Consider the following 21207-nt stretch of genomic DNA (forward strand, 5'->3'; position numbering starts at 1 on the left):
ATAACTGCCACAATTTATCTAATGCATGTGTTGCTCAAGTATAAACTTGACAATATACCATTACTTTAGTGCCATCTTCTGGTCAATATAAATGCTTCACACTGCTATTATGACAGTTAAGTTCTACTTAATATAATAAGTGATTTAAGTCGATGCATAGTATAAAATGACAGTATAAAATGGCGTCATTTAACACTGTTTTCGATCAAATCTTGCCATCAGTGCTGAGGTTTGCAAGCGCGAAACAATCTGCGAACTACAATTCCCACAATGCACCTCTGTTCCACTTCCTGATATACGTCATACGTAACATGGCGGCTTTCATAATAATTTCGCATTTGACTTATCTGTAGCTTGTTGTGTTCTTCTTGCCACTTTTCTCAGCTCATATTTCGCTTAAACTGGCTCGAATGAAAGCTATACAGAATGCCACAATATTACGAGGATAAAGAGGAAGACGGCCGCGCCTGCGGTGGATTAAGAGAAGATTTCAAAGCCTGTCTCCTTCAGCATGACTGTGTGGTGAAGGTAATATCAGAAATATGTATCATCAACAGCCTGACAGATCTGTAATTGCCTCTCACAGTAATTGTTGTTTGTTATTAACAGTGCGTAAGTTTAACTAGAGCATATTTCTGATGCCTGGTGTACAATTAAGTTAAATATGAAAGGTACCGCATAAGAGAAATAAGCAGTATGAATCATATGCATTTCAAGCTCATTGGCAGAACTTAAACGGAAGTTGTTTTTCCCCCCCACAGCTGTCTAAATAATAATGGTCTCTGTTGTGTCACAGGAGGGTAAGAAGCCCAGTGAGTGTCTGAAGGAAGGACATTGCAGAGGCTTGCAAGTGGCTTTCTTTGAATGCAAGAGATCCATGGTCAGTACATCAGCTGTTTAAATTAAAATTATACACGATTTTCTTGTCTGAACTCCTTTAAACAAGTACTATGTGTGTTGATATAGATGATTAAATTAGTTTGATTCACAAGCTCTTGATTCTGAATAATGTCCAGTTCATGTAAAGGAATACAATCTAATCAGCTAATGATGTGAACTAGAGATCACGATTTGGCCAGTTACCCATATGCATAGCTATATTGGAGATACTCGGATGCAAACAACAGCATTGATTGCACGGTTAATGTACTACTGAATGCGTTGTTCTGCTCATTTATGCTGTCGAAACCATGAAAAAAAAATCATGTAGAGAAGGACTTAGTAAGCTGGAAAGGGTGCAATATTTTGACAAACTAAAGTTAACAGGTGTAAAGATACTTACGAGCAGTATTAATTAAAATATTAGCCTAATTATTTCACCTACCTGACCGGAAATGATAAGAACAAACACAAACGTGATCAAGATTCTTGCCCTGGATCCCTGGTTTGGTTTGGTTTGGTTTGGTCAACCACAAATGCTATTTCTCCATGACTTTTTTTGATAACTTTTGGCAGTCTATAGTACTCAAAACAGTTAAAAACATGACATTAATTGACCATTTTCAACTGCAATAATCAGCAAAATATGCAAGTTTTATTCAGTTAAGTGGCATTGTTTATGTTCAGTGCCGCCAATATGGCCGATTGATGACGCGTCCTGAAAACACTCTAAACAGGGAATCCTGTGATATGGTTTAATATGGTTAAAAAATTAAATGGCTTTTTTATATGATGATCAATAATGAGTATACAAACATTTAAAAAGAAAATATACATTCTATACAATGCTTTGCTACATATATTTAATATATACACCACCGGTCAAAAGTTTGGGGTCAGTAAGAGTTGTAATGTTTTTAAAGAAAGTCTCTTATGTTCATCAGTGCTGCATTTATTTAATCAAAAATATAGAAAAAAAACTGTAATACTGCGAAATGTTATTGCAATATAAAATAATGGTTTCTATTGTAATATACTTTGAAATTTAATTTATTCCTGTGATGCAAAGCTGAATTTTCATCAGCCATTACTTCAGTCTTAAGTGTCACATGATCCTTCAGAAATCATTCTAATATACTGATTTATTATTAGAATGATCTATATTGGATTATATATTGCAACAGTTGCCCTGCAAAGTATTTATTTAGAAATTGTGATATTTTTTCAGGATTCTTTGATGAATAAAAAGCTCAAAAGCACAGCATTTATTCAAAATATTTTCTAACAATGTAAGTATTTGCTATCACTTATCAATTTAATACACCCTTGGTGAATAAAAGTATTAATTTCTTTCAAAAAAGAAGAAAAATTTACTGACCCCAAACTTTTGACCGGTTGTGTGTGTGTGTGTGTGTGTGTGTATGTATGTATATATATATATATATATATATATATATATATATATATATATATATAGTTGTTTGTCTCATTCATTGTTGGAATATAATGGTGGCTGTCATAAAAGTTTGAATTAGTTTTCTTTATCTTTTACTTTTTTTATTAAGTTAAATTAATTTACTTGTTTTTGTCATTTTCATGCATTGTTTTTCCCCTATTACTTCTTTTTAGTTTTTATTAAGTTTATTTTAGTGTTAGTTTAGTTTAGCACATAAAGTTAAACTAAGTGAGAAATGGTGCCTTGTCAAAGTATGATTAAGTTTTTTTTTTTTAATATTTGAGTTGGCTTTCATTTAAAGTTTTTATTATAGTTTAAGCCACTGTATTTCATTTTATTAGTATTTTTTATAGCTTTTTAAACCAACCAAACTACAGCTAAAGTGCACATGCTAACAGTTTTAAGAGTGATAATATCAGAATGTCTTTACTGTATAATAAAAGCCCTTTCCTTCTCTTATTATTACAGCTGGACACCCGATCTCGATTCCGAGGCAGAAAGGGATACTGAATAACACTGTCAACATAACATGTTTTCAAGAACATGAAGATGCTAAGACATGCTCTCAAATGTGTAAATATAATGCTTAAGGAAATTTGTCATGTAAAAAACAGTTGTCATTTACTCATGATCAACACCAGAAATCATAAAATAAAACATTTCCAGTTCTGAATGACCACTGATAAATTCACTGGATCCATTAAAGAGAACAACATACAAAATGTTAGTAGTTTATTATCATAATGCAGTATCTTAACAGGTGACTAGCATTTTAGTATGAATGGTTTTATTGTTTAGTACAAAAGTGAATCTGATGAAGTAGCCAGTATTAAAGTATAGTAAGATACTTCCAGACATGGCTGCTGATGATCATTTACTTCAAAGCATTCATCATGAGCACTTTAAACTTCTCCAAGTCCACCTTCTTCAAGATGTGGGCTTTGTGCGTCTTCTTCAGTATATCGAGGTGATCTACAACCATCATTCCCCGGCAGCAGTTTCCCGCCAGCTCTACGGTGACAGGTCTTAGTTCACTTTCAATGATATACGTTTCGTCTAGAGCTGCTGCCATGGCATAAGAATCACAGGAGATGAAGCCCTGCCCGTCCACCAGCTCCTTCTCAGTCCTCTTACTGTGGGAGGACTCCATGATGTGCTTAAAGATCTGCTTCATAAACCGAGCCTTGTCTGTGTCCTGAGCCAGCCAACTGTCACAGAACTCCTAAAACACACACGTGCAGATGGTATACAAGAATGTATAAACCACCAACAGTTGTAGTACATTATACATAATCATCTATATATGCATTATTATAATGTTCAAGAGATGAGGATCTCACCCAGGGTAACTGACTGCGACAGGTGAACTCCCAGGATGCAATGTAAAGTGGGCAAATGAATTCATTCAGAACAATATATGCTGCTTCAGGATCAGCTGCAAAGTTGTACTCTCCACACACAGTGGTGTTCCCACGAGCTAAACATAAACAGATGTCATTCGCTAACCTGGTTTAATACATTGAAAATATTAAAAACAAGCAACAAGGGTACAAATGATTCTGGTTTAGGACTGGGCAAAACTGCACTTCATTGATCTTTTTTTTTTACTTTTATATTTTAATATATTTTGTGTAAATGTAATTTAATAATTATTTCATTATAAATGTTGAAAACAGTTGTGCTGTTTAATATTTTGTGAAAACCAGTCAAATGTTTGGGGTTAGCATGGTTAACCCTTTATCGGGCGAAAAACCATATTTGGTAACTTAATCGAACATTTTCAATGGCATTTGCATGCTTTGCATGAGATTGTGTAAGCACATAGATTTCTCCCAGCCAATCAACGGATGTTAGTCTACGTCACAGATACCGACACCATGCCATCTGACCAATCGGAAGTTGCCCGTGGCGTTTCAAAATTCACCGTGCTTCCGGAATTAGAAAAATGCTGATTTACGCTCCTACCTACTCCTACAAAAATGGAAAAGGCATCAAAATGCACTATGGTAAGTCAATGAAACGCCCCGGTTACTCACGTAACCTCGGTTCCCTGAAATGAGGGAACGAGACATTGCTATGGGAATATCCTTTCTCCAAATATTACTGAAGCCTTATTGAATCACGCCAGTGAAACTGGCCAATGGCCTTCAAGCGCGCGAAATATGAGGGGGGCCCCACTCTATATAAGGCAGCGCTTGAATGCCATTCATTCAGAATCTTGACTGAAGCAATTTACGTTTAAAGATCCTGAACTGAGTGACACGGCAATAAGCAATGTCTCGTTCCCTCATTTCAGGGAACCGAGGTTACGTGAGTAGCCGGAGCGTTCCCTTTCAATTCGGTCACTTCTACATTGCTATGGGGAACATATAAAATCCCGCCATGTCACAGGGACGGATCCCGGCTCAACTATGTATGCTAAGCTTCACCGACAGAACCGTATGAGGCTGCAATGACGTTAGTATTCCTGATAAACACAGCTCGGTCTACAGGACCTAGTCGAAACCATGCAAGCCAGGGGTGTGGCAAGTGGACAGTGCCACATTACGTGAGGGGTGGAGTAACATGATGAACTATATATAATGATTGATAGCTGATAAGGGGCAGCACTGTATTGGTGGCACGACAACAGGGGTGTATACGACCTAGTGGAAACCACACAAGTAAGCGGCTCGGATTTCATCACTGCTAAGTGAATGGGTGCGCAGCTTGCGCTGTTCGCACTGACAACACATGAGAGGCAAGCGACGACACATCTAGGTTATAAAACCTCGCGAAAGTGCTGGGTGATGACCAACCTGCCACCGTGCAAATATCCTGGATGGACATGCCATTTGCCCAGGCCCATGAGGACGCGAGTCCACGGGTTGAGTGAGCGCAAACTCCTATAGGACATTCAACGCCTTTAGAGCCATAAGCCAAAGCAATTGCGTCAACGATCCAGTGTGACAGTCTTTGTTTGGACACAGGCAGGCCTTTTGTTCGCCCTCAAAAAAGCAATTAAATAGTTGCTCCGAGAGTCTAAACTCTCTGGAGCGCTCGATGTAAGTGCGCACAGCCCGTATAGGGCATAAGAGTGTATCAAGCGTCCCCGGCTTGGCCAATGTTTCGGGGGGGAAAGCGGACAGTGTTATGACCTGCGCTTTAAATGGAGTTGAAAGCACTTTAGGCACATAGCCCTTCCCGGGCTTTAAAGTGAGTTTACAATCACCTGGCCCAAACTCAATACACGAGTCGTCGATTGATAATGCCTGCAGGTCACCAACTCGCTTAACAGAGGCTAGCGCAAGCAGGAGCGCTGTCTTGAGAGAGAGTGCCCGCAAGCTCACTGATTGTATGGGCTCGAACAGTGCGCCCATGAGAGCGTCAAGCACAAGCGTCAAATCCCAAGTGGGCAGAGTGGAGGGGCGCGGAGGGTTCAGTCTTCTTGCTCCCTTCAAGAATCGTATGACCAGGTCATTTTTGCCAATTGTGCGTTTGTCGATCAGTGCATGAAAAGCTGGCGTACGGCCACTATCAAATTGCTCTTGGAGGAAGGCAAGAATTATTGGTATCGGGCAGCCGAATGGATCTTCGCCCCGCGACTCACACCAATTTGTGAAAACTCTCCATTTATGCGCATAAAGGAGTCTAGTGGACGGAGCCCTAGCCTCGGAGATGGTGTCTAGGCTGAGGGAGCGCATCTGTTACAGGCGGGCACCGTCGAGCGGCCAGACATGAAGGCTCCAAGACTCTGGGTTCGGGTTCCATATCGTAAACTGCGCTTGAGAGAGGAGGTCTCTCCTCAGTGGGATAATCCAGGGGGGGGGGGAGTAGGGGGCTATCGGCATCTCCCCCACAATCATGGGAACCACGGCTGGTTGGGCCATTTCGGTGCCACTAACAGAACAGATTCTCTGTCCTGTCTGATTTTGCAAAGCACTTGAGGCAGGAGCTTCACTGGAGGAAAGGCATACTTGCGAACTTTCGGCCAGCTGTGAGCCAGAGCATCCACTCCCAGGGGAGATTGTGTCAGTGAATAAAACAGCGGGCAGTGAGTGTTGATGCGAATAGATCCACCTCCGCCCTGCCGAATACACTCCAAATCATATTCACTGTCAGTGGGTGTAATCTCCACTCTCCATGAATCACCCCGCCCCTCGACAGTAAGTCTGCGCCATGGTTCAAGCGTCCGGGGACATGTACTGCTCGTATGGAAAGGAGGTGTTGATCTGCACACAAAAGGAGGTCTTTCGCTAGCCGCATTAGTGGCCGGGAGCTCACACCGCCTTGGTGATTTATAAACGCTACCACTGTCGTACTGTCCGTCCTGATGAGAACGTGACGGTGAAGGATGTCCGGGAGAAAGCACTCGAGCGCTAGGTGTACAGCATGGAGCTCCAGACAGTTTATGTGCCAAAACTTCTCCGTTTCTGTCCACGTCCCGAAGGCTGGCCTGCCGTCGCATACGGCTCCCCAGCCTGTGCTTGATGCATCCGTCGTGACAGTTTTCCTCCTGATCACTTGGCCAATAGGAACACCCTGGCGATACAGAGTCATATCGCGCCAAGGGGTCAGTACATCCAAGCATTCGTGTGTCACTTTGACGCGAAGAGAGCCCGCGCGCCATGAGCTGGAGCTGTCTCATATGCAGGAGCCCCAATTTGCATACTGTCGAGGCGGCAGCCATCTGGCCGAGAGCCCTCTGAAAGGATTTCAGCGGAGGGGAGCGCCCTAACTTGAAGACTGAGAGAGAGCTGACCAGTTATTGTGAGCGTTCCTTTGTTAGGCGCGCTCTCATATTGATTGAATCTAGCTCTGCTCCCAGGAAGGAAATGTTCTGGGTCGGTACCGGGATGCTTTTTTGCATATTTACAGTCAGCCCTAAGTTCTGAAGATGAGCAAGAAGTCTGCGTCTGTCGCTGCGCAGCGCACTCTCTGATTGGGCTAAGATTAGCCAATCGTCGAGATAGTTCAGGATGCGCATTCCGCTCTGCTTTAGAGGGGAAAGAGCCGCATCCATGCATTTCGTAAATGTACAAGGGGCCAGGCTTAAGCCAAAGGGTAGGACTGTGAATTGATACGCTATCCCTTCGAAAGCAAACCTCAGGAAGCGCCTGTGGCGGGGGGCTACCTGAATGTGAAAATAAGCATCCTTCAAATCCACAGAGATAAACCAGTCCCTTGCTCTGACGTGTGAGAGGATTTGCTTCAGAGTAATCATTTTGAACGGACATTTTGAAAGCGCGCAGTTCAACGGTCTCAAATCCAAAATTGGTTGCAGTCCGTCGTCTTTCTTTGGCACCAGAAAATAACGGCTGTAGAAGCCACTCTCGCGATCTGCCAGAGGCACTTACTCTACAGCACGTTTCCCGAGAAGATTGTGTATTTCTTTTCATAGAATTGACGCATTCTGCTCCCGTACAGTGGACATCAACATGCTGTTGAAACGGGGCGGTCTGCGGAAGAACTGAAGCGTGTAGCCATTCTTAATTGATTTCATAACCCACTCCGATACTCCTGGCAGCATCTGCCACGCTTCTGCGAACTGTGACAGAGGGCGAGGCGGGCTGCACACCGTGAGGGATAACTCGCCGTTGGCGAGCGGGGAGTTTAGTACCACACGGGTGTGAGTGGTGGGGGAGAGGGGAGTGAGAGGAGGAAAATCGCTCTGATATTGAGGTAAGTTTTGCATTTTTTTTTTACTTTATTGCACTGCATAGTGGAACAGTCAAAAAACAAACATGACAACTGTTCTTGCTTCCCGCAACAGGCAGGGGAGCATGATGAACGCACATAACGGAGCGAGCGGACTTCTTCAGTGGCTTGTCTTCGGCGCGGGATGTAGTTTTCCTCTTCCGAGAGACAGCTTCAGGAACGCGGCTTTGGATCCGTCTCTGTCGGGGCGGGGGCTCTGGGGCTTCGAGCCTTGACGGCGTTTCGGCCACGGCTGTCTTGGTCTCACAGCTGGCTCCTGTTCAGGCCGGGCCGAAGCAGAGGACGAGGCGTGCGGTCTTCCCACGCGCTGTGCTGAGGACGAGCAGGGGGGTTCATGCCGGCGCGCTTAGGCAGGAAGTGGCTGATGGCCCTGGGTTGTTTCTGCGCTTCAACGAAGCGCTCGGTGAACGTCTCCACCGCCGCTCCGAAGAGACCCGATGGATTCACGGGCGTGTCCAGAAGGGCCGTCTTTTCAACTCAGTCAGGGTAAGCCATAGATGACGATCCAGCACTACCAGATTACCCATACTGTGGCCAATCGCACGGGCTGTCACTTTCGTCGTCCTGAGGGCCAGATCCATGGCTCGTCGGAGCTCTTTGAAAACTTCAGGGCCACCTTCATCCAGAGACTTAAGGAGTTTGGCCTGATACACCTGGAGTATCACCATCACATGTAGCGCTGAAGCAGCCTGGCACGCCGCGGAAAAGGCTTTGCCAGCGAAGTTTGCGGTGGCGCAGCAAGGTTTAGAAGGGAGAGACACGTTGTTTCTCATTCTCCAGTTTGTCACGGCTGCAGGACAGAGGTGGGCAGCGACGGCTTCCTCTACGGGAGGGAGTTTAGCATATCCCGCTCGGTCAGCTCCGTCCACAGATGACAGGAGGGAGGATCCTCGATTGTGCACACGGCTAGTGAGCGGCACGTTCCACGACTTCGCTATTTCGTCGTGCACTTCGGGAAAAAAGGGGCCGGGCCTCCGCAGAGTGTCCTTTCGGCCGTGGTCCGACTGGTGGTACCACTCATCCAGACGGCTTCTGGTCGGCTCGGCAGGTGGCGCCCACACCAAGCCGAGCTCCTCGACCGCCTTGGTCAGGACGCGTAGGAGCTCTACATCACCATGATGGAGGTCCCCCGCGTCGCTGGCGTGAGGCGCAGTGTATTCCAGCGGGCTGTTGGACCACTCCTCACTCTCAGACGCTGCCAACGAAATGGCATCGTCTGCCTCTTCAGCGTCCTCCATGGCACCGAAAGACACCATATCTTGAGCGCCGGGAGAGGGACGGAGATCTGCAGTCATGAAGCGCACTGGAAGGGAACCTGCATCAGGGGGGTGAGGAGCGCATGGGCACTGAGCCGGTGCGATCTCGTCACCTGACCCTGACAGGTCCACATCAGAAGCTCGCAGCACCTTACTCCTTGGCTCAAGAGAGGCTGCAGAGGAAGAGCGCGGCAGAGCTAGTTGGGTGAGTTCATCGCCCTGGACGATGGCCACACGGAGCCTGAGAGTCCGAAGGCTCATGTCTCCGCAGTGGAGGCAGTCCGCCCCCCCGAGAGCCGCCTCTGCGTGGGCCCGACCCAGGCAAAAGACGCACGACTCGTGGCCATCGGAGAGTTCGATTGGCTCCGCACAGAAGGGGCAATCGCGAGATGTCATCCCAACGAATTTCACTGGAACACAGCAGAGGAGAAGGCGTGTCCGTTGCAGTGTGTAGATCACACGGTGAGTAGTCTTGAATGTGGCTTCTTGTTCGTAGTAGATAGCTGAAGGAAAAGATTCTGAATGAATGGCATTCAAGCGCTGCCTTATATAGAGTGGGGCCCCCCTCATATTTTGCGTGCTTGAAGGCCATTGGCCAGTTTTACTGGCGTGATTCAATAAGGCTTCAGTAGTATTTGGAGAAAGGATATTCCCATAGCAATGTAGAAGTGACCAAATTGATAGGGAACTCATACATTATATGGCTGAATAGTTGTGTTATATGTTGATATAGACGTTGTTTGCGTAGGATTTCTAGAAATTAGTGAACGCTGTGGTATAAAAATGGTGTGATCATATTTGATCATACACACCGTTCAGGTAAGACCAGCTCAAGTAACAGTATGTCCATTTTTAGACATACGCCCTGTTCAGGTAAGAGTAAAGCAAGTGATAGTATGCCTGTTTTTTTGTCCACTGAATATTGCACAGGCTTGTATAACATTATACAGTGATCCAGTGTCAAACTTAAACCATTTATTGAAATGATCAAGAAATAAACAGTGAAAAATTTGTAATTTTGGTCAGTTTTAGTACCTATAATAGTTTTTTATTGTAATAAAATGGCATATGTTGATGTTTATTTTTACTGAGGGCCTCATTACTGGTAAAAGAAGTGGTACCACCAGAACGTATAGTGCTGTTTTTGTTTTACTTGACTATATATTTACAATATATGTAATTATAATGTATAACAATAGTACTCAATAGTGCATTGGATGTTAACACAAGTTTGTATAACATTATACAGTGATCCAGTGGGAAACATAAAACATTTATTGAAGTTATCAAGCCATAAATGGTGAAATGTTTAACTTATAACAGTTTTTTATCATAATAATTACTACTAATGTAAGCCATTTCATATTTTATTGTAGCATAGATTGGTGTTTATTGTTTCTGCTAAAATAAGTGGTTCCACCAGTGCTTTGTGCTATTTTTTTCACTTCTTATTATATATTTACAATTTATGTGAATATTATATGTTCTCAGTAGATCTGCACTTTTCTTTTGCAGCCATCTACTCAACAATTCTATGGATAGAGGTTGGTTTTTGTTGTGCCAGCTGGCCCCATCAAGGGTTCTGACGAGGATGACAAGGAAACAGAAAGATTTTAAATTTCCTAAATAAATATTAATCTAAGTTTTTGTTTGTGTATATATATATTACCATAAGGAACCGGCAAGGAACCATATGGTAACTTCATTTACCCTTATGCCGCGTTCCAGGCAACCCGTAATCCGTGTTTTTCCAACCTTCTACCCATAAAAAAAAGTGCACTGGAGTGGCAGTCAAACCCGTGACTTCCTACCCCTGAGCTTAGGACAATATAACGTTGCAATAAACTTAATAATTATATGAAAATAATAACTTGGCGTGACTAGCCTGGAACGCTACAAAGTTGTGAGTCGTGGTTTGAAGTAGTGATTTATGAGCTCAAAAGCCTGCCTGGAACGCAGCATAATTTTCAACATAAAAACATAATTTTTTTTAAGTCACAAAAGTTCAAAAGTCTTGTAATAACCTACAATAACTAAATAATGAATTTCCAAGTATTTCAGTGAGTGCCCTAAAAAAACAGAAACGAACACTTTTATTCAGCAAGGATGCATCAATTGATAAAACTCTCGATAAAAAGTACGGCGGGGTAAAAATAAATACCTCTCATTAAATAAATCGCACTAAGCTGTGTGTTTTGTCACATTTGATATGAAACGAAGCGTCAGATTGAAATTCTGTTTAGTATGCAAAAAACGAGTCCCGTTTTGGCGCGGTTTAATGTGGAGTGACAGATCGCCTCAGTTCAAAAGTGAACAGTTTCAACACAAAGTAAACATGAATGAACATCCAAAAGTATTTTTAAAGAAAGAGTTCAACTTGCTAAAATCTGTATACTGTTTTATGTAATCGCTCAATCAGTGTTTCAACCGTGGAAGGACGTCAAATAACAGCTTGTAAACAATGTCACGTAACTTCACATTTACCACAGAAAAACCATAAACTCGTCAGTCAGCTTGAATGAACTCTAGAGAGAATTTGCTAAAAATATGCACAATATAGGCTAACATATTAATTTGAATACTAATCTTCCATGTTTAATTTATGCTTGAATAAATCCGACAAGTTATGAAAACCACCATTGTTTATTATATTTCTAAAAACGATTTGGAGCAGTGGAGAAATACAACTATGTTCCTGTAACTTTCACCTTCTAAAAAAATGAGTGTAATTTAAGATTTCGAATACAAATCAGTAAATTTTAGTCTTTAATATTATAGTGATGTAGTACCAACTGACTCATGTATCGGAAATCGAATCAAATCGTGAAATATGTGTAAAAACCCAGCCATAAATACCTTTATATTGTTAGAAAACATTTCAAATAAATGCTTTTCATCAGTTTTCACAAAAAATTTAAGCAGCACAACTGTTTCTAACATGAATAATTATAATAATAAATGTTTTTGAGCAGCAAATCAGCATATTACAATGATTTCTGAAGGTTCATGTGACTCTGAAGACTGGAGTATGCTAAAAATTCAGCTTTGCATTAAAGAAATAAAATAAATAAATAAATGAACATCTAGATTTTTAGTAATTGTTAAGTCAGAAATTTACTTTTGTATTGATTTATCTAAATGGTTACTTTAAACTAATTCACTGAAACGAATCAATCTTACCAGTTCAAATGTTGTATATATTGTCCAAATAGTACAGTTGAGGTCAAAAGTTTACATACACCTTGCAGAATCTACAAAATGTTAATTATTTTACCAAAAAAGAGGGATCACACAAAATGCACGGTATTTTTATTTAGTACTGATCTGAATAAAATATTTCACATGAAACCTTGAACCTTCTGTAATAGTTGCACATGAGTCACTCAGTGTAAAAAGATTCAAGTCATTGTTGGAAAGGGTTCAAATACACAAAAATGCTAAAAAAAAAAAAAAAAAAATTATGGAACCTGAAGGATTTTTCTGAAGAACAGCAAGCAGTTTAGGACAAACAAGGGACTCATGAAAAATGTGACTGAAACGAACAGGGTTTCTCTTGTGGACTATATGTAAACATCTTTTATGTGTAATATCTTATTCAGGTCAGTACTAAATAAAAAATAACATGCATTTTGTATGATCCCTCTTATTTTCTTATTTTAGTTTCTGTAAGGTGTATGTAAACTTTTGACCTCAACTGTTTGTGTCAAGAAGGTATTAGGGACTCACAGTCTGTATTGCCACCCATAAGGTAAAGGCCTTTGAGTTTTTGGGGAAATGAGGGGTCAAGTTTCACTGCCAAAGCCACATTTGTCAACGGAGCCATGGCCACTAAATACACCTTAAAAAAACAGGAACAACGCATGATAAAATATTTGAAATGCAAGATATTTCCAGTTACTAATATTTCATATTGTATAATCATATAGACCTCTCCAGGATTCTCATTGACTATTCGGATCATGGCTGACACGGCGCCCTCCTTCTGGACAAGATCCAAACCAGGAGCGTCGGGGTCCGGGGCGTCCCCGAGTCCATCTTTGCCATAATACTCTCCGGCACTGATGGTCTGTCCCAAGAGCGATTTAGTCGCTCCACGGAATACAGGAATCTAGAGTAATTCAGAGACACAATCAGGACAACAATGCTTTACTGTGCAGCAACATTATTCTTGGAGTTATTTAGCTCAAATTGAAGCTAGAATTATAAGAGGATATAGAATATAGAAACTCAATGTAAGGTTTCTGAGTAACAATCTCTCATATCATGAACACAGGTTTTGACTCTTTATCCCATTCAAAAATAATCAAGTCTTTTAGTTATGCTCAAATGACAGTCATGTGCTACATAACAGTACTCTGCATTGTTTCTACCAGAACTACGAGTCGAATGAGATGTTAAGCTGCCAATGCAATACTTTTACAGCAAGGGGTGTAGGCACTTCTGTAATATGTTTTGAACTTCCATAACCTTTCCTTCTAGCCTTTCATGATCATTTATGATGAATGTGGGGTGAATTTCCATTTGAACTTTTGAAGTAAAAAATTAAGGAATTACACTTACTAGTGGTCAAATATCTCCAACAAACTACCTACAGTTGAAGTCAAAAGTTTACATACACCTTGCAGAATCTGCAAAATGGAAATCATTCTACCAAAATAAGAAAGATCATACAAAATGCATGTTTTTTATTTAGTACTGACCTGAATAAGAGATTTCTTATTATCATTTACAAATAGTCCACAAAAGAAAATAATAGTTGAGTTTATAAAAATGGCCCTGTTCAAAAGTTTACATACACTTGATTCTTAATACTCTGTTGTTACCTGAATGATACACAGCTGTTTAGTGATAGTTGAGTACCTTGTTTGTCCTCAACAGTTTTCAAAAAAATCCTTTAGGTCCCATAAGTTATTTGGTTGTTCAGCATTTTTGTGTATTTGAACCCCTTTCCAACAATGACTGTTTGATTTTGAGATCCATCTTTTCACACTGAGTGTTTACATAAGGTTCAAATGCTCACTGATGCTTCAGAAAGAAACACGATGCATTAAGAATTTAAAGATCAGGGTAAATGTAACTTGTTTAGTCTTCTGGCAAACATGTAAGTATCTTATATAGCTTCTTAAAGGCAGTACTAAATGAAAAAAAAAAAACATATTTAGGCAAAATAAGGAAAAATGTACAAATCTTCATTGTGTTCAAAAGTTTTCATCACTTAATGCATGTTTTTTTCTTCTGAAGCATCAGTGAGCGTTTGAAGCTTTTGTAATAGTTGCATATCTCTCAGTTGTCCTCAGTGTGAAAAGATAGATCTCTGAAAAGGGTTCAAATACACAAAATTCAAAAAAAAAAAAAAAAAAAAAAAAAAAAATTGTAGGACCTGAAGGATTTTTCTGAAAAACAGCAGGCAGTTTAACTGTTCAGGACAAACAAGGGACTCATGAACAACTATCACTAACAACAACAGCCACAAATAACACAGCTGTGGATCATTCAGGCAACAACACAGTGTTAATAATCAAGTGTATGTAAACTTTTGAACAGGGTCATTTTTATAAATTCAACTAAAACTTGTGGACTATATGTAAATGTATTTATGTGAAATATCTTTTTCAGGTCAGTACTAAATAAAAAATAACATGTATTTTGTATGACCCCCTCTTATTTTCTTAAAATAATTAACATTTTGCAGATTCTGCAAGTTGTATTTAAACTTTTGACTTCAACTGTATGTTTTTTCAAAAGGTCCTTTCGTTATCCAGTATACTATTCAAATTACACATTTAAACAGACCTGGTTTCCAGGTTTTTTTAACGCTCACAGCATGAAATTTCTCATTTGACCCTTCTCTTTGTTCACCAGTATCTCGTACACCGATTTTTTCAAGTTTCAAAGTTATGCAACATTACTACCTCTCCCCCAACCAATGGGTCAAAGTATGTGCTCTTTGAAATACCTGTGCATCGAGAAGCATCAATTATTTACAAAACGTCTCTACACATCTACTGATGCGGAAAATGATTGATTCGAAGTCAGACGGGTGGGGTTAAAATGATTATAAAATTTATTTAATATTTTCAAATATTTTTCATATATTTTTGAATCAAAATGTAAATCACATTCAACAAATAGTAGCAAGTGAGAGAATCACACCATGAATAGTCCCTAATTCCATTAACAAGGAATAAACATTGGTTCCAATTTCATAATCAGTAAGCCAATTCAGATATGTTCAATAATAGTATATTTATTTAAGAAGATATACCAATGCAGAAATTAGATGAAAAGTTGCAATAATAATATTTACTGTCTCAAAAGTTGAGAGTTCTATAAATGTCAATTGCAATTAATTCATTAAATAAATAATTAAAATAAGTCAAATTTAGTCAAATAGTCTAATAGCAATATAAAATCTGAGAAAAATAAGTCTAATAGAAAATTAGACCGTTTCAGGTGCACCCAGAAGAAAGTTGATAGCGGAGTAAAGGAGGTTGAGAAGTCTGAAGTCTCCGAATTGTCCAGAATAAATTGCAAGACTTTTTATACCCTAAAACCAGACAACTCAGGAAGTCTGAAGGTCAAAGTTAGTTTAAAATACATCAATTCATCAACTCGTGAATAAACTCGTGATTTGTCATTTTAAACTTAGTTGAGTGGACGTGCAGTTTCATTTCTCTCTTTTAGTTTAATTTATAACTTTAGCTTTTGAGATATGTGAATGTTAATCTAATTGTCCATCTAAACTGTCTTCATTAAGTACCAAGAATAACCATTTTGAGGAACTGTGCTTCGGACATCATACATATTACATAGATGAAGATGGAAAAATACAGATGAAACATATACTTCGAAGGATGAATAAAGCATTCAGCACTATATTGAGTAGCTTAGTCAATAAGACATAACCAAACTTCTAATATTTAAAGATGATTATTATGTTAATATTTCTATATTTTGATTAGGAACACAATACTCATGTCTCAGCTCGTGATCAAAAGCGTTAATAATTTGCATGATTGCTCACCAACCCAAACTTTAAAAAGGCACATTTACTAGGAAGTACTTCTTGTTCTTGTTCTAAGAATCGGTACGAAAATAACATCGCTACATAGCAACAGCATACAGTCTCATGTCATGTCTCAAAAGGTCAGTCAGGGCAAAACTGTTAGAGCATTGAATACATATTCTCAAAAACGATTAATAAGCATATAAATATAATAATTCATAAGACACATTCATAATACAGTTAATAATGCATAATCCTACATATGAATAAGCAAATTCTTGTTAATTTCATAAAGTCGACACATCATCTACTATTGTGAAGTCTAAATCAGTATGAAAATCATAAAATGAACAATGCATGACTGCACAGTGCACAATACAAAAGAAATGTTCATCCCACTGTTATAATTGCGTAAGGGACCAGCTCACCTCTAGATGCTTACACACTTTCAAGACACGCAAGACGTTCTTGCAGACATTGTCTACTGATGTGTTGCCCTGAACGCAGGTGATGCCCAGGATCTTCACGCCGGACACTGCCAAAGCCATCATGAGAGCCTGAGCATCATCCACACCACAGTCCACATCCACAAGCAACTTCTTCATGCTGGCCTCTAGACAATGACATGAGAACAAACACATTTAACAAAAGTTGGTGGTAAGCTATGTTACACATCTGTGCTGATAAAAGCTACATATTCAGAACTCACAAGAGGTTGAGGCCTTGAGCAAGGCACTTTCGGTTTCACTGATTGTCTCTAAACAAGACTGTACTGTTGGATACTTGGGGTAAATAATCATCCAAATGACTAATTAGTAGATTAGTAACTAGTATGCGTTAATGCGGTCTCTCTGCAGGATTTCTCTTACCTGTAGTGAAGCTGTAGATGTTCGTGTTAGTTTCTTGAATGTTGTGTGATGCAGTGAGCTCTCGGTGTCTGTAAGAGGAACCCGTTATCTGTAGGAGGAGCTTTGGGAAAATTACTTAGTCAACATGATTTATACCGCGTTTGTGATTTAAATATTAATATTTAAATCGTAGGGCTCTCCATGTTATATAAAATACTGTAACCTTATGTAGGTAAGCCCAACACAAAAACAATTGTTTACCGAGTCTTGGTTAATCCACCGGCCCGTTGTCTTCTAAGAAGTACTCTCCTGAAAATGCATCTAAATCGTGCGGAAGAGAACATACACACAAGAAAGCGCGGGTGCACTTGTGTGATCAAATGATCTTGTGGTAAGTTACAGAAATATCAGCTGGCAGAATGGACACAGACATGAAACGGGCTCAACATAGCCTATTTGTGAGGTGGATGATGTCTTTCACGCACGTCGGGTCAAAATAATAAATATCTTATATTAACATTCACTGATTATTTTTAATGTAGCGACTTAAGATACATTGCTTGGGTGATATTATTTTATACGTTGGAGTTCGTCGGGATTCACGAATCGTTCATTTGTTCAGATCTTTTTAATGAACCGATTCATGGTTCTGAATGCAAAAAACGAAACTTTCGGAATATTAATGATTGTAACAGTTGAACCGTGTTTTAACTTAAAACAGTAAGATTAGACAGCTTTAATCAGAAATAAAAAGCAATGTGCGTCCATATATCTTTATTGAAAGGTTTAATATCCCACTTCACGTGTCCGAGGTTTGACGGAATCGCTGAACCGGTTCGTCGAAAATAGCTGCTCAAAAGAACCGATTCGCGGACTTCAGTCACGAGTGCGCGCCGCTGGTTACGTGACACCTGGTGCTTTTCTCATCGCTGACTATATGATAGCCCAATCACACTTGTGTGCGATTTTAAGATCAAAACGTTTTTATTTTATTACTTTACAAAGATTGCTAGGGGTTTTCCTTTTTTGTCAAGTAACATGTTCGAGAGTTATAGTTTTAATGTATTACATAAAAAAATATTAGTATTAGAATTAAATACTATTTGAAATTTGAAAGGGGTATCCAATGGGAATTCGGATTTTTGAGCCGCCGAGCGCCCCCTTGAAGGATGAAGGAAAAATAGGCCTTATATATACAAAATCATTGGGTAGCACAATATTACTCATGTGGCACTGCTAAACTTTCAAAAAATATATCAAATGAGTGTGAAGATGTTTCTTACAGCTTAGTGAAAAAACAAGTAACGCTTGCATATATTATAAATTACAGCTGTTTTATACATTGATAACACGTACAACTGCGAAAATAATCATGCCTCTTCATTTTTTTAAACATTGTTATATTGCAGCCTTATGTTAAACTGCTTTCCCCCCACATCAATCTACACTCCATACACCATAATGACGAAGCACAAAACAGGTTTGTAACAACTGCAAATTTATTAGAAATAAAAAACTGAAATGATTCAATTGCATAATATTCATACCCTTATCTGAGGCAGTTGAAATGTAGCTATCGTTTGTAGCTGTTACTACACTTCGAGTGAAGTTAATCTGTAGCAAATTCAATTAAATGAGTATGATTTGAAAAGACACACACTTCTCATTTAAAGGTGCATTTTAGAGCAAAAAACAAGTCCTGAGATCAAAAGAACTGACTGTAGAGCTCAGAGACAGGATTGTGTCAAGACCAGGCCTGGCTCCACGAGGGAAGAAGCTTGTCCCACCCTGGGCCCACACTACATAGCTTAAGAACCAATCACAAAATTGGTGCGATATTCAGTTGAGCTCCATATTTTTTTCTTACCGCCCGCATCCGCAAACATTCTAGTATTGTATATAATTTTCCTGCTATTAATAGGGTATTGAAATCGCTTTTAAATGAGTGATGGCGCTTTTTACTTTTACTTTCGCTTTCGCGATAACGTGCACTCTGTGTAAAGGGTCTCACTCTCGACCCGTGATCAGTCAAATCTAACTCCTGAATTGGTCTACTTTTAAACTGTCAATTTAACTAAAATGTGCTATTATCTCTGTATTAAAACAGTGTATGTACCACTTGTAGTACACTTAAATGTGCTAGTGTACTAGTTGGCCCACCCTTCATCTCATATCTGGAGCCGGGCCTGGTCAAGACAGAGTTCAGAAAAAAATCTGCTGCATTGAAGGTTCACAGAAGCATGTAGTCGCCATTATCCATGGAACAATGGAATAAGTTTGAAACAAACAGGACTCTTCCTAGAGCTGGCCTAGAGCTTTAGAAGGGATGCTTTAAAATGATCAAAAGTGATTGTAAGAGCCATTGTTGGTATTGTTGAGATATTGTGGTCCACTGGGTGGCGCTAAATAATAGGTATAATTAATGTGCCTGTGTAATGAGGCCAGGTGGCGTTGGTAATTGGAAAGCACACGGTTTTTGACCGTGCTGAAGGGTAACTTGCCTGCTAGTATGGGAATAACGCAGTATTTGGACATTTGCTTTGTGTACACGTTACGAATTTTATATGCACATGTTCACGGAGAAAGAAAAAGCAGATTGAGGCTTTATTTACTCACCTGCACAAAATAAAGACATTCTGCTATAACCAATTTTAGCTTGCATGGACTCTTAATTGCACGCGTTAATTACGTGCTCACTCCGGTTACCAGCGACAACAGCAAAGGAAGGCTGTTATAGTGATGATATAAACATTTATAATGTTTCAAATGATTTCTATTTCAGATAAATGCTGTTCTTCAGAACTTTCTATTCATCAAAGAAACCTGAAAAAAATATACACAGCTGTTTTCAACATCAGAAAAGTTTTTTTGAGCAGCAAATCAGAATATTAGAATGATATCTAAAGGATATTGTGACACTGAAGACTGGGGTAATGATGCTAAAAATTCAGCTTTGAAATCACATGAATAAATTACGTAAGTATATTCAAACAGAAAACAGCTCATTTATATAAAAATGTTTTAAAGTTTTACTGTTTTTTGATGTACTTTGGATTAAATAAACACAGGCTTGGTAATGTAAAAAAAAAAAAAAAAAAAAAAAACCATTAAAAATCTTACCGTTCAAAAACTTTTGACTGGCAGTGTATTTGTCAGTACTAATAAAATGAATGCATTTTAATTGCACCATAACCAGGTTTATATATTTATGATCATTCCAGTTTGTTTCAATCTCATACGTTCTAACTAAATGAATATTGCTTGTTCCACAGGTATTTATGTGATAGTTACATACTTGTTAACTGAATACATTTAATTACCTTCACAATGAACAGATTCTAAGCTATTTTTTTGTTTTATTTATTCTGCACGATTTTGTTTTATTACAAGTATCACTTTAAGTTTAATAATTTATTTGTTAAACAGAAATTAAGATTCACACTGCTATATGACAGTTAAGTACTACTTAACATAATAAGTGATTTAAGTCGATGCATAGTATAAAATGACAGTATAAAAGGGCGTACTTTAACACTGTTTTCGATCAAATCTTTCCATCAGTGCTGAGGTTTGTAAACGGGAACTAATGGAACAATCTACAAACTACAATTCCCACAATGCACCTCCATTTCCACTTCCTTACGTAATACGTAACATGGCCGCTTTCATAATAATTTTATTCCATTTCTTCTTCTCCTTAGCCCAGGTAAGACGCCTCTGATGTTGTCTGTGGTTCAGGAGTGGCTTAGTAAGAGGAATACGACAACTGTAGCCAAATTCCTTGACACGTCTGTGTGTGGTGGCTCTTGATGCTTTAGTCCATTCCTTGTGAAGTGAGGTTGGTTGTGCATCTTTTTTCCCATACTTTTTCCTTCCACTCAACTTTCTATTAACATGCTTGGATAAAGCACTCTGCGAACAGCCAGCTTCTTTGGCAATAAACGTTTGTGGCTTACTCTCCTTGTGAAGGATGTCAGTGATTGTCTTCTGGACCACTGTCAGATCAGCAGTCTTCCCCATGATTGTGTCTCCTAGTGAATCAAACTGACAGACCATTTTGAAGGC

The 21207-nt window shown here is 39.5% G+C and overlaps 2 protein-coding genes across 4 annotated transcripts; one reads left to right on the plus strand and one right to left on the minus strand.

Moving 5' to 3' along the window:
- Nucleotides 1–312: 312 nt before the first annotated feature.
- coa5 (cytochrome C oxidase assembly factor 5) lies at nucleotides 313–3011 on the plus strand. The gene is made up of 3 exons (XM_073845689.1): nucleotides 313–528; nucleotides 797–880; nucleotides 2804–3011. Exons 1-3 carry the CDS (start codon nucleotides 427–429, stop codon nucleotides 2843–2845), a joined length of 228 nt encoding a protein of 75 aa, XP_073701790.1. The 5' UTR covers nucleotides 313–426; the 3' UTR covers nucleotides 2846–3011.
- A 43-nt stretch (nucleotides 3012–3054) lies between these two features.
- On the minus strand, nucleotides 3055–17585 carry LOC141340638 (nucleoside hydrolase-like). Of its 3 annotated transcripts, none has more exons than XM_073845685.1 (7): nucleotides 17404–17585; nucleotides 17164–17231; nucleotides 16723–16907; nucleotides 13217–13396; nucleotides 13015–13126; nucleotides 3676–3812; nucleotides 3055–3557 (listed from the first exon to the last, which is right to left on the minus strand). In XM_073845685.1, exons 1-7 carry the CDS (start codon nucleotides 17484–17486, stop codon nucleotides 3210–3212), a joined length of 1113 nt encoding a protein of 370 aa, XP_073701786.1. In that variant the 5' UTR covers nucleotides 17487–17585; the 3' UTR covers nucleotides 3055–3209. The 3 variants fall into 3 exon arrangements, with proteins under 3 accessions (XP_073701786.1, XP_073701787.1, XP_073701789.1); XM_073845686.1 differs by having other exon boundaries at nucleotides 17164–17263; nucleotides 17404–17556; XM_073845688.1 differs by having other exon boundaries at nucleotides 17164–17251; nucleotides 17404–17549.
- Between the last annotated feature and the right edge of the window lie 3622 nt (nucleotides 17586–21207).

This window comes from Garra rufa, chromosome 8 (assembly GCF_049309525.1).
Source record: "Garra rufa chromosome 8, GarRuf1.0, whole genome shotgun sequence".
Taxonomy (NCBI): Eukaryota; Metazoa; Chordata; class Actinopteri; order Cypriniformes; family Cyprinidae; genus Garra; species Garra rufa.